Source organism: Argiope bruennichi, chromosome 7, assembly GCF_947563725.1.
Source record: "Argiope bruennichi chromosome 7, qqArgBrue1.1, whole genome shotgun sequence".
NCBI classification, from domain to species: Eukaryota; Metazoa; Arthropoda; class Arachnida; order Araneae; family Araneidae; genus Argiope; species Argiope bruennichi.
The window spans coordinates 32,531,781-32,545,758 of NC_079157.1; the positions used below are offsets into that span (position 1 = coordinate 32,531,781).

At 27.6% G+C, this 13,978-nt stretch overlaps 1 protein-coding gene across 1 annotated transcript in view; it reads left to right on the forward strand.

Moving 5' to 3' along the window:
• LOC129976373 (RRP12-like protein) overlaps window positions 1-10,029 on the forward strand; it is a 35,564-nt gene extending 25,535 nt beyond the window's left edge. Inside the window, exons 25-35 of the mRNA XM_056089906.1 lie at window positions 3,034-3,141; window positions 3,266-3,423; window positions 3,815-3,906; window positions 4,012-4,161; window positions 4,344-4,516; window positions 5,313-5,426; window positions 6,245-6,297; window positions 6,525-6,591; window positions 7,620-7,693; window positions 9,632-9,711; window positions 9,795-10,029. Of these exons, the coding sequence (XP_055945881.1) occupies window positions 3,034-3,141; window positions 3,266-3,423; window positions 3,815-3,906; window positions 4,012-4,161; window positions 4,344-4,516; window positions 5,313-5,426; window positions 6,245-6,297; window positions 6,525-6,591; window positions 7,620-7,693; window positions 9,632-9,711; window positions 9,795-9,909 (1,184 nt within the window). The 3' untranslated portion in view covers window positions 9,910-10,029. The remainder of the gene's footprint in view (window positions 1-3,033; window positions 3,142-3,265; window positions 3,424-3,814; window positions 3,907-4,011; window positions 4,162-4,343; window positions 4,517-5,312; window positions 5,427-6,244; window positions 6,298-6,524; window positions 6,592-7,619; window positions 7,694-9,631; window positions 9,712-9,794) is intronic.
• Window positions 10,030-13,978: the final 3,949 nt, after the last annotated feature.

A 13,978-nucleotide genomic window follows, 5' to 3' on the forward strand; every position in this document is an offset into this window, starting at 1 on the left:
TTTTATTAATTTGTCTTAGTTTCAAAGAAACTTCAGTTTTTTTTACTTTGAGAAGAGCAGTGTTTATTTCTAGAAAAATGTTTGGTTTAAATGTTAACCTTGCAAATACCCAGTTTCTTTTCTCTCTCTCTCTCTCAGAAATTGTTTTGATTTTTTGCTCTGGAAATAGCCTTTTATCTGAGATGAGTTTTGTTTCATTTTTTGGTTCTAAAAATAGCTGGGTTTTTTTTTTATTTATTTAATTAGTTCTGCTACAATAGTAACTTTTATTGCAAATGAAATTTAGCTGTTTCTTTTTAGCTATTTTTTTTTTCTCTATATTGTTCTTAAATTTTTCAACTTGTTCCAATTAAATTTAATTCAGATACACAACATTGCTGAAACATACTTGCTGACATGTTTGAGCTTCACTTTGAAATTTATAAGAAAAACATCTTTTGGGCTGTTATTGTATTTTAATAAAATCATTCTTGGTTTCCAGCGTTAGTTCCATTCAACAAAGTTGTATGAAGCTTCAAGAAGCAATCTCTATCAATACAGAGAGCTACATTGCAAGTCTTGCATATAACTGTTGAGAGTCTTGGCAGGCCATTTTGTTTGCACACAAGGCACCTTCTTCTCTTTTTTTTCATCAAACGGCCAGTGACAATTGCTTACAGCAGGACAAGATGTTTGCAGATTTCTTCCAATCAAAGATGAAATTAAGTCATTCTGAATTCTTTGTGTGTTACTTTTTTGAGAGCACCTTTTTTTGTTAAGAGAATAAATGCGTTTTATTGTCAAGTCTAACAAATGGAAGAAGAACTTTTGAGTCCATTTTTGAATCCTTCAATTCAATGAATAGCTTGTACTCATTCCATCGCCTAAATCTACATAACCCATATGAAGATGATAACAATCGGCGATTTTTTTTTTTTTTTTTTTTTGCTTGGGTAGCACCTCTTTTTGTTTGAAGGAAGTACTTTCATTATGCTCAAATTTTTTTGTTTTTGCTTTTTTTCCCTTCAAAATCTTTTTGATGCATATGCATGTTACTAAGCATATATACATCTCTTTTATCTTTCCAGCATAATGCAGTCATTCCTTGCAGAATGTTAAGACCACATCCCCCAGCTTTTCCTTTGAAGAAACTAATTCTTTTGGAAAACTTTTTCTGTTTTGTCGAACAGTTCCACAGGAATTAATTTTCTTATATTTTAGAAGATCTCTAAATAATTCTGAAGATGAAAAATAATTGTCCATAATCAGTTTATGGCCGTTATTTTTTATGCATTCTGCCATTGTACAGACTGGGTTGTAAAAAGTAAAAAGGTTTTGCTGGCCATTTTCCTTATATAAATAAACTTTCATGTCATTGGTGTAACTTGTCATATCAGCAATTTTAATATTTTCATGCCCCACTGTTTCCGTTTCTTTGGAATATATTGCTTAAATGGCACCCTTCCTTTGAATTTGACAATGATTTCGTCAATTGATAAGTTTTCGATTGGATTATATATATATTTAAATACTTTATTTAAGTATTCAAAAATGTTTCGCATTTTCCAAAGGCGATCGTAATCGGGAGCATCTTTCTTCACTTTTTTGTTGTTGTCAGCAAAATGAAGGAATTTAAGTATTTTTTGTATAAATCTGTCATGAGGCATGATCTTCCAAAAAATTGTAGTTTCAGTCAGCTCAAATGTTGACCAGTATTCCAGTATATTATCTTTTTCGATATGTCCCATTAAAAGGATTAATCCAAAAACTGTCAAAAAATATCATCTATATCCATTAGTTTCCATGAAGAAATATAAATGCCTCATTTTTTTTTCCACTAAATCAGCTGGTTTTAGCTGTAATATCTGCTGGACATATCTTTTAGTTTCTTCAACTATCATTGTCAATAATTCTTCTGTGAAGAAAATTTTAAATAAGTCAACTTTACTAGAAGAACAGTTGACATTTACATTCAAACCAACATTTCAACAAATGGCAAAATATTTACAAACTTGCTGTCATTTTCTGTTGGAGTTCTCAAAGCTTGTGTAAGCCTTCTGCTGCGTCCAGCCATTTCTAATACTAAGAAATTAAGGAACGGAGGAAAATAAGAACGTTTTCAATCGAGTATTACTTACAAGTGAAATTATGCCAACTCATTCCATACTCCTTAGAAACTTTACTTTAAAAAGAAATGCTGCCAAAACATGGGTTACAAAATTCACTATCGCCAATAGTGATTACAACAAGGACGAAATTTTCCGACCCTAAAGGGTATTACACAGTAGGGGAGGGATTTTGAGACAATTAGGGTTCAACTGGAAAGTTTAAGTAGGGAAACGAAATCCAAACTTGTTGATAATACAGCAGTTGAACCGCCCATAAGCTAGAAGTTAACAATGACATTAATTAGCATACGACAGGAGTGCCCTATAAATAAATTTACCTTAAGGAAGAATAATCTGCAAATAATAAAACAAGTTCTAACTCAAAAATAGTGAAAACATTTAATATTATAATTTTTAATTACTTCAGAGCCAACTGGATCAATGAATATAAGATGTCAAATATTTCAATTTTCGATCATATTCCTATATGTATAGAATACTAATTAAAAAATTTATCCTTATCTTTTCTTTAAGATTTCTTATTAAATAAGTAGGGAAATTCTTATTTAAAAATAACTATAATTTGTTTATTTAATTACAGTTATTAAATATATTTGCAATTTCATTATTTGATGTTCTTAATATATTTGTTAAAAGAATATCATTATTATTTTACATTTTGATGAATAAATTACTTATCTAATTGCTCAGTTGACACCTTCTGTTGTTTTAGGTTAATATTACTATTATATTCGTCATTAATCAAATGTGTTCTTTATATTTTTTATGAGAGTATGAACTTTGATGCCAGTTTTTAAAATTTATTTAAGAAAATGGGGAAATATAGATTTATTGAATTGTTGCAATTGATATAGTCCTTTTTTGAAGCATTTTTTGAAACTTTTGTGAATATTTTTCCTGTAATTAAATAATTTGTTCTCTTCAGATGCTCTTAAGGAATATATTACATGTCTGTTAGCTGGTCTTGCTGGAAGTCCTCATTTTGTAAGTGCAACAATATTAGCTCTTGGAAGAGTTTCATATGTATTTAAAGGTAAGAATTTAAATACCATTTATTAATGTTAATATTTTTATTTAATATTTATTTTACTATAAAGTATCTACTTTGTTATCCATTTGTTTCATCGTTAATAAAAACTTTTTTTTTTATGTTTTAGATCAGTTGAATCCTGAAATTTTAAATAATTTAATAAATTTGATGTGTGAACTTGTTAAATCGCAAACACGAGAAATTGTTGTGGCTACTTTATCTTTCTTCAAGATTTTATTTGCTGCTTTGGATACAAATACCCTTGCACAACATATCCAGTCAATGGTAATTTTTCTTTTTGATGAAAGCTACATATTATTAAATGAAAAAATTGAATATCAATTCGAAATACATTATATTCTCTATTTCAGAATGTTTATATGAATAATGTATGTAAGAATTCAAATGATATATGATATGCAAACAAGTTTAAAAAAGAAAAAAAAAATATTTAAAATATAGGGAAAAAATTTTATTATATATCTATTCATGTACTTAACAAATATTCTCTTTTTATATTAAATAATTGTAATTACTATTGTGTGATTTATGATCCTATTCTTTAATATTATTCTATTGATGCTTAATGATGGGGAGGGGAATTTTTATTAAATATGTGTCAAATTAACTTACTTAATAAAAACTTGAAATTTTATTTATTATCTTTCTATTCTAGATTACAGGTTTAACAAATTTAGCTGAAGGTAATCAACGGTCTTTGAGGTTTAAAGCCAAAGAACTGTTCACAAGATTAGTTCGGAAATTTGGGTAAATGTCGTTGATTCTTTTTCTTTTATAAAAAAATATTTTATTGTATCAAAATTATTGGTCCCTTTAAGTATGAACTGCATTTAATTGAAAATTTTCCTTTAGCTATGAAATGATTTCCAAAATGATGCCAAAGAGTTATCAGAAACAGTTGGCTAATATTCGAAAAGTTGAAGCGCGTAAGCAGCGCAAGAAGGATATGAGGAATGATGACAGTGATTTAGAAATGTATGGTCCTGCGAAGAAAACTGATGAGTGAGTTTCTTTCTTCTCCCCACATTTTACTTGGGTTTTTTTTTATTATTATTATTTTCTCCTCATATCTATACTTATTTATTAAAAAAAAATGTTCTGTACTTATTTATTTAAAAAAGAAATATTATAAAATTTTGATTTGGAACTTTAGATAGGTTAATATTATTTATTTCCTAATGCAGTTTTGCTGATATTTTGGCTGATTCTGATGATGACATACTTTTGGATGATGAAGATGCTAAAGTAAAAGCTCCTAAATCACGTACTAAAAAGATAAAAGCTCCATGTCTTGAAGAAAATGCTGAGGATGACATTGTTGATTTACTAGATCCCTCTGCTGGCAAGCGCTTGTTAAGTTAGTGTCTTGTAAAACCATTATTTATTTACTTTTTAATATTAAGAGGTTAATACATAAAATTGTTTATATAATAATTTCTTTTATGCTTTGTTATTATTTTGGAGTTTAGTATGCTCAAAATGACTAATGATGAAAGAAGCATTATCTAAATAAAATTTTTACTATTAAAAATATTCTCCATGTATTTCTTATATATATATATAAATTTCCAATGCTTTGTAAAATCTAATAATTGTAACTTTGACTGGTATCAGTCTGGCCATTATAAAATAATTGAATTACCAAATAGACTATATATTTCAAGAGTATCATCTTTAAGAAAATATCTTAAAAACATCATTTTATCTTTAGCCATTTCTTCGAATTTTATATGAATTCTTGCTTCTTTATATTTTAATAATCTTTATTATATATATGATAACGATTACAAATATATATTTTTACACATGAAAATTATATTAGATAGCTTTACATTTTTTAAAAGCACGTATGTTTATCTTCATATCGTAATATACATAAACTGCTAACGACAATTTATTTTGCTACAATTAAATTTAGTCAGTTAAAGGCATGAAACATGTTATTGAATTTTTGTCTGATTAATGCACTATTATGCTGGATATTTGTGCAATACTAACATGTCAAATATATATTTTTTTAACATGTAATTTTTATGCCCCCCCCCCCCATTTAATTTGTGAAACTACTTAATTTGATTATTTTTAAATGTCTTAACAGGAACTGTGCATATTTCTAAAATGTAATATCTTGCATATTTTCTCCCCTTCTAAAGCACAACAAGACAACACACAAAAGCAACCCAGAAAACGAAACGACGAATTCAAGGTATCTGAAGATGGACGACTTATTATTGAAGAAAATGAAGAAGAAAAACCTAAACAAAAAAGTAAATATCTTGATATCTAGATATCTTATTATTTCAGCCTTTTTTTTTCCCCCCTCTGTAAGCTTTTTTTTTATTTATTTATTTACTTGTTACTATGAAACTTTATTAATCTGGCAGCAAAACAATTTTTGGGGAAAAAAAAATCCATTTTGATTTATTTCAACCAAATATTAACTTGTTGCACAGTAAGTATTTTCTTTGAACCAGCTCTTTTTGTCTGATATGTAGTATGGAAGCTCAGGAAGTGAGTATGGTAAAAAAATGACGAACTAAACCAGATATGTGTGTGTGGTTTCCGATAATACATTAACTGTTATTTTGAAGTATTCATGAAAATAATTTTTTTTTTTTTTTAGTTTTCTGTCTGCTTCTCATATGATCAGATATTGTAGGCCAAATCATTTGTGTGTTAAATATTCCAAAACCTTTTTCTGTGTAATATATCTTGAAGTCATCATTAATATCAAATAAAAATTTGCAAAAATCAGACAGTGATTCAGACAAGGCGATGGTTCTTTGGTTTTGCTAGCTATTTTAAATACTGATTTTCAATACTAGAGACTTTTCTGAAATGTAAAAAAGAAAGTTCTAGCAACGTTAAAATGGATGTCCTGAAATCTGATTTAAATATTTAAAGTAAGTTGTTTTATATCATATTTTCTGGAGAATGTGGGCCATTTTAAATATATTAAATAAATTGTATTCCTCTTTATAATATAAAGTTCTTCTGAAAGAAATTAAGGAAGAGGAAATTCATATTTTTGTCCAATTAGTATGAATTTCATTATTTCCTCTGTATATTTTTTACTTCTTTGCAGAGAATAAAACTGACGATGATGATATTCTTTCTGGATTAGGAATATCTCTGAAGGTAAATATGAAAAAAAATATTTTGTCAACTTATTTATTATTTACATTGGCTTATTTATTAAATGCTTAGGTATGCAATTTTTCATGTTGTGTTATTTGAATATTCATATTTCACCAAACTTTCCTTTAATGGTGCAAAATTTATAAATGTTGAATTGCATATAATTATTGCATAGTCAGTTTTATATTGAATGATTTTTTTTTTTTTTTTGTAATTATTATTTTTAGAAAAATAAAAGGAAACTTGAAGAATCTGATGATGATGATGAAGATCAAAAAGATTCTACTTCAATAGGTAAGTTAACTTTCCTTTTTTTTTAAATTATAAATGAATTAATTATATTTAATTAATTATATTATGGACCCTAATCATTGGATTGCTTGTAATTATTTATAAGAATTTTTTTTTTCTTTGTACTTATTTACTGCATGAAAAAATTAGAAAATAATTTTATAAAGAATATTAATAGTTCATAATGCAATCATTTTCCTAAATTGGGCATAAATCTTTCACCAAACATCTGTTAGATGATATTTATTAAGGTAACTAAAAGTTGTTTCTACTTAGATGGGTTGTTATCTTTTTAACAATATCTTGGATTCAATTGTTATACATTAGTTAATGAAAACTACAGCAGATAATTTTATACACCTTGGCAAAGTGCTTAAGAATTTATTTTATTATTGTTTATACTTCAAATATAAACATATGTATTAAAAATGTTGCTTCCTTGCAGTGAGATTTTCTCTCTATATACTGTTCTTGAACACTGTAAAAACTAATAATTATAATAAAAATTGATTTGAATATAAAATAATAAAAATTGCATACTTCAGCTCACTGATCTTTGCTCATCAGCATTTAAAAAAATAAAATTTGATCCCATGACTAATTTTTATTCGTCCTTTATTTTATACATACACTGATAAATCAGTCAATTTAAACAGCAGATGCCTGAACAGAAATTGGGATTTAGAATCTGATAATGACTAAAATATTGGAGATATTTTTAATTCTACCCAACATTACAGATGGCGATAGATGAGATATTGATTAAAAAATGGAATTGTACATGTAGATAAATGGATATTAAAATTTAAATTCCTCCTATGCATAAAAATTAGCTTGTTCACTTTGATGATTTTTCTGTCTTATTTCATAAATACTGAGATTATGGGGGTGTGGCCATCTAAAATTACTTCTAGCTTATCAAAATTGTTTTAAATTCCTTATATACAATTTATTGATGTATATCATTTGGTAAAACCTCATTTTGTAACCATTCATTCTCTTTGTCACTAAAATATGTTTATTTTTCACAGTAACAAAGGGTATTTATCGTAATCTGAATGCCAAGACTAAAAGGAAAAATCCCGGAGAAGAATTCAAGGCTAAGGTAATAATTTTGATTTTTTTTTCATGTTAGTTATAAATAAAAAAGGCTATACTAAATAAATAATATTAAAGGAATATTCTGTTTTTTTTTCCCCTTTTTATTAATTTAGAAGCATTTCTCTTTTACCCAGAGTTACTTGTTAAAATTTCCTATGCCCTGATAATTTTGCTGAAGCTGAAGAGATTATAGATACATAATTTTTTTTAATACTATCTCGGTAGAGGCAAAAGAGCTTCATCTGAATCAATTGTTGAAAAATTTGCCTTCTGAATAAATTTTAGCTGTCATTTTTTTAACATTTTTTTAAAAATTGTATCAATGGTTTATTCATTCATAGAATGAATTGTATAATTTGTGTCATAATTTTCTATTAGTGATATTTAAAAGTGCTATCAGAATTCTTAGGAAGGGAAAATTAAAAATTATATCACGATTTATTTTTTTGTATATAATCTCACAATATTGTCCTTTTTTTCTCATTACATTGTTATAGAAAATATTTGCGTAGTTTCTTTTCTGTGAACACATTTCAAATCCACTCCAATTAGAATCAAATTCATTTAAATTATATAGAAAGCTTTAGACCAATTACTGTATGTCTATATTTTTTAAACTTTGCCATGGCGATAATGTCTAAAAACATTGTAGTGCAGTTCCCATAAATTTAAGACCAGAGTCGTGGCATTTGTATATATAGCAATAAGTTCAAGATATAAAAAATGATAGTTCTTTTCATTTTTCATATAGAACATGCTTTGTCTCAGTATTGCTATTACTGTCTATACATGAGTTATAGTTATGTCAACTATATTTTTCAGCGATTTTCTAAAATTGTTGCTTCTAAACCACTCTAGTCTGTATAACTAATCCATTTGTCCTTTTGCTTTCAAAATTTTTCTTTTATTTCTTTTAAATTAGTGTGATGAATCATATTGAAAGCAAAGCAGGATAGCATTAGGAATAGGATTTTGACACCGATTGTTAAGATAAGAAATGGCTAAGGGATTTGAATTGGAAAAAGATCATATATTTGCTGCGGGATGTGCTTTAACCAACAACTGATTAATAAACAAAAAAAATTGTTAGATATGTGCATTTTAGCAAGTAATTTACTTGCTGTTATAGGTTTGACACCATGTGAGGCACAAATTTTGGTGCTATCTGCTTTGAAAGTTCTCCAAAAAGGCAACTTACCATGAATCCTTGACTATATCCTTCCATATATACTCTTTACACCAAATTCATAAATTTCTATTCCAATTTCAATTGAAATCTATTTAGATGAATTTCGGCTGTCTAAGTACAAATGAACACAATAACTACAAAACAAAAAAAGGAGATGAATAAAATTCTCTTTGATTTAGCATCTACAGATGTGTATCAAATTTTGAACTAAATCCATCAAAGAGTTGGTCCTCATCTTTTCTTTTAAATGCATATAAACGTAATTATTCAAAACATAACATAGGGAAATGGAATTTAGTCTACAGCTTTAACATTTGACATTTAGATTATCAAATTTTGAACCATATCTATCAAAGGGCTGTTTGTCTGTAAATCTACTTCTACTCAAACATGTAAATTGAATGACTCAAAAACACTATGAATTAAGTATATGAAATTTGATATGTGAAATGATGACTTTAATTGAAATTTTATTTCAAATTTTGATTTCGGTCATTTGGAAAAGGGAATCCAAAAGTCATATTCAGTTTTTCTAGTATTTTTGTATTAACCATATACAAACAATTAATCACCGGGAATAACATGCTATTTGGCTTTTTGTAATGATTGTTTGCCATGTAGTTAATAATATGCAAATACATTTATAGGAAAGTATGCGAAAACATTTCAGTAAATTCCGCTGGTTTTGAAATATTTTTTTAAAAACTTCAACTGTGCACACTCTTTCTGATCAAATTTTTGTTGGTATTGCAGAAAGCTGGTGGTGATATTAAAAGAGGAAGATATGAACCCTATGCTTATGTGCCTCTTAATAGACAAGCTTTGAACAGAAGGTAAGAATTTCCTGTTGTAATTTCCATATTAAAGCCTAAATATATTTATTTTGTACTTACCTGTTTACTTTATATCGTTTCAGAAAACAAGTGAAAGTCAAAGGACAGTTTAAAAATTTTGTCAATGCCGCAAAACGTGGAGCTTCAGTTGGTATGAAGAGAAAGGCAAGGCAAGCGAGAAGAAGGAAAAATAATTAAACTGTACAAAACGTTGTTACATTAAGTTATTGAATGAACTCTTATTGAAATTTTTGTTTGTATAATGTCCATAAGAGCTTTGTAGGTTTTAAACATACAAATAAAGCTAATGTATATTAATACTTTGTCATTATAATTATTAAAACAATGTGTTAATCAAATTAAAATTATAGAACTGAAGAAGTGAGCTACTTATCAGGGAGAATTATCTTAAAGAAACATTGGTTTACTTCCTCTTCCACTCTAAGAAAATTTTATTTGGGGAATCTTAATTTGTTAACCACATTTTCTTCATTTAAGGATTTGTAAGTCTAATTATTTCTACTAGCTTTAATGGTAATTGAAATAAAAAGGAAAAAAATTTTTAATAATAAGTTTTAGATGAAAGGTTTTAATTACAGCCTGTCACTCCATTACCACTAAACTAAGACCTATAAAGCAAGGATATTTTTTTTTTTTTGACTTTCTGTTATTCTCATTAACTATCCAGCTTTTGCATAAGAGTACAATGGCCAACAAAAGTTCAAAAAATCTTCAGACTATCAGAATCTGTAGACTAGTAAAAGACTAGACATCTTTTCAATAATTTTTTTATAATGTTTTTAAATATTCAGAGTATTAAATATGCATGGTATAATATTTTGTTAAAATCAACACTATCCATAATAAATTTTCCTCCAAATTCATTGAGTTTGACTCATTTTGTTACGTAGTTTTGAACCAAGGCTATATACATTTGTGGCCTTGCATCCTTCCGAATCTGTAGAAGTATTCGGGAAATCTTCCATATCGTGATATCATTTGCACTAGTATCAGGTGAAATATTTTTTTAATTTTTAGTCCCAGTCTGAATTTATATGTTATGCATATTTTGCATGACATTATCTATCTATCCTGCCACTGCTTAATCCTCCCTCTCCTAATTCGCTTCTTTAACATTTGGAATAATTTTGGGGCTACAATATGTATTTGATCTTTCTAAATTGTATTTTTTGCATATTCATCTGCTCTCTTGTTTCCACATTACCGATGTGAGCCTTAATCCAGTTTATCTAATTGACTTTGCCCTTTAGCCGTTCTCGAGTTTTCTAGAATTTTTTTTATATCTTTATTTTTATTGTTCGTGAATTGTATTGCCTGAGGGGCAGACATAGAGTCTGAGAATATAGAGCATCTATGCTGCTCTTCCAACTCCTTAATAATCAACTGCAATTTTTATTGCTAAGACATCGATTTGGTAATTTGTTGCATGCTTAGAAATAGGAACCTTTTTTTCTTTTTATCTATTTTCTTACTGTGGAAGTATACTACCATTGCCAAACCTGTCTTTTTATCATTTTTGGGTCCATCAGTGAATATTTTAATGGTATCCATTCTTGGTCATTTTGTTTGAAAGCGGAAGGGGGATTCTTATGGCAAATCATAAAACATGGTCAGAAACAAAATGTTTATAAATGAGGAGTTGATATAATATCTATCAAGCTGCAGCAATAAATTCTGATAACGCAAAAATTCAGACAGATTTTATAACTTTTTTTTTCTTTCATTTTATTTAAATTACTTGCTGTAAGGGAAGTAAAAATTGTATTAGAATAATATTTTCATAAAGAATCATAGTTAAAAACAATTACAAACGATTCAAATATATCTTTTTTGATTTTCGATAAGATCAGCCAGTTTTTTTAATTAAGCATCTCCTTACTCAGACCCCAATTAGGTAACAGAAAAATAATATGAAAAGGAATTGTTTCAAGAAATGCATCAATTACACTACATGATCAAAAGTTTCTGGGCATTTCGGATTTACACATTGTTTTAAATATCGCCAAAGAAACCAGGTAAACTGTCTTGGAAGTACGACCTTGTAAAGAAGTTGAATTCGCACTTTACAGTGACGATTCGGCCATAGGAAAATTTAAGGGGCCGACTAAAAATTGTCAAACAAAATTATTCACAGTTATTATTTCATATTTTATTTTTAAAAAATGATAATCAATTACAACTTTCTTCAGAATTCAATACATGAGGATTGCATGTATTTTTATAAATACAACACATATATTCGGAAAAATACAAAGCTTTTTTTTTTAAATATAATTTGAATTTTTCCATATGTTGTATAATTAATATACAAGATGCAGAATTCTCGATGAAATTATATGGAACTCAAAGAATTGATGATAATATGTTAGTAATATATTAAATAAAAAATTTATAGGAATATTTTGATATTAGGTGATATGAGTATTTGTAGTAAAGAATTTTTAATTGGCGAACTAGCCAGATTGCATAACGGTCATTGCGTAGCTCTCGAAAGACTTAGAAGTTCTGTAACTCTCTTATTAAATTAATGTTGCAGCAAAGTGAAGCTTGGTGATCGCGAGCAGAATACGAAATCGTTACGGATAGTTTGTCTTTTACATTAATGTCGTAAAGTGCTGCAATCATATTAAATTTATATTAGATGCAGACGTCATATATAAAAGTTTGATTCAAGTCTTATAAGTCTCAATTGCCTAGGAGTACATTTTAAAAATTTAGGGAATAAGTTAAAAGATCTTTTTAATGAGACAACCCACGAATATGGTGAAGTATTAAAAATTCTAATTATTTATTTTTATACCTGAAAGATTTCTAAGCGTCGTATTCATCAGAAATGCATTTTCATTCATTTTTCACCATACGCTTGAGAGATTATATGCCCAGTAATTATTATAACCATTTAAAAACTAAGAAACATTTAACTATATCGCTTAGTGACAAATATTTTTTAAATATTTATTTGATTTAATTAATAGCCCAAATTATGTTTGAAATTCTGTCTCTGTAATATCAACCGCCATGCTTGATTGACTGATGTGGGGAGGGAGCTTGAAAGCGCCTATACTGTGTAGTCTCTCATCTTCCATTCAGCTGAAACTGATAGTTAGCAGCAGAACAAAATATTGAGCATAAATTTAAAAAAAAAAGTACATGGAATTGCAAATTAAAAAAGGTTCATGTAGCAGGATTTAATTTAGAAATATTGAGAGAAAAAAGGGAAAGTTACATTATTTATTATTACTTTAATACATTATTTACCTCGTATATCTTCGAGCCATTTTTTACAGCTGTGAGTATACAGCCTGTTGGATGAAGTAAAGAATTAATAGTCAGTGTGAGGGATTATAACAATCTTCCTAAATTGCATGCTTGCTTTCATTCTACGAGACAAAATTTTCAATTTTCTGTTCTTGTAGACCTTAATGACACCTGAGTCAGTTGAGAATATCAAGAAAGATTTTTATCATCAAAAAAAAAAAAAAAAGTGACTTTTGAGATCTTATAAAATACTTTTTTAATACAGATAATTTTTTTTAATGGTGCATTGTCAGTTGTCAAATTTCTGAATGTTTCTCATCAAACTCTTATTTTGCATCGATTATATAATTTCATATTTGTTTGTTACAGTTTATTGTGTTTTATAATATGATGCGGAACTGCACGGTTGATTTTTCCCTTTAATTCCTTGCACTTGCAATATACTTTCGTATTTTTGAATTTTTAATAATTGACTGAGAAAGATTTTTGAAAATTATTAATTAAATTCTGGAAGAATTTGACTAAAAATAATCTGAAAATATTGGGTTGTTTTAACTACAAAATGTTAACAAATCCATTCCAGAAGGTTTGTCTATCTGAGTGCAAATATAGGCGATAACTTCAAACAAAAAGAACAAGATAAATAAAATTTGGTATACAGATTATGATTGTAAATTTTAGCTTTGTAACCGTCTATATATTCGCATACATTTAAAAGCAATAACACAAAATCTGGAAAACTTCGATAAATTAATTTTAATACATAGATTTACTATGTGTCAAATTTTGATCAAAATTCGTAATTGTCCGTCTGCCAGTCTGTAATTTCGCGCACTAGTAAATGGGATAATTCAAAAACGCAATGGTTCAGATAAATGAAATTTGGTATACAATTTCGGCATCTAAATTATAGATCTTTTAATAAATTTTGAGCCAAATTTATCAAAAATCTGATCATCTATCAGTTTTTACTTACGTATATATATAT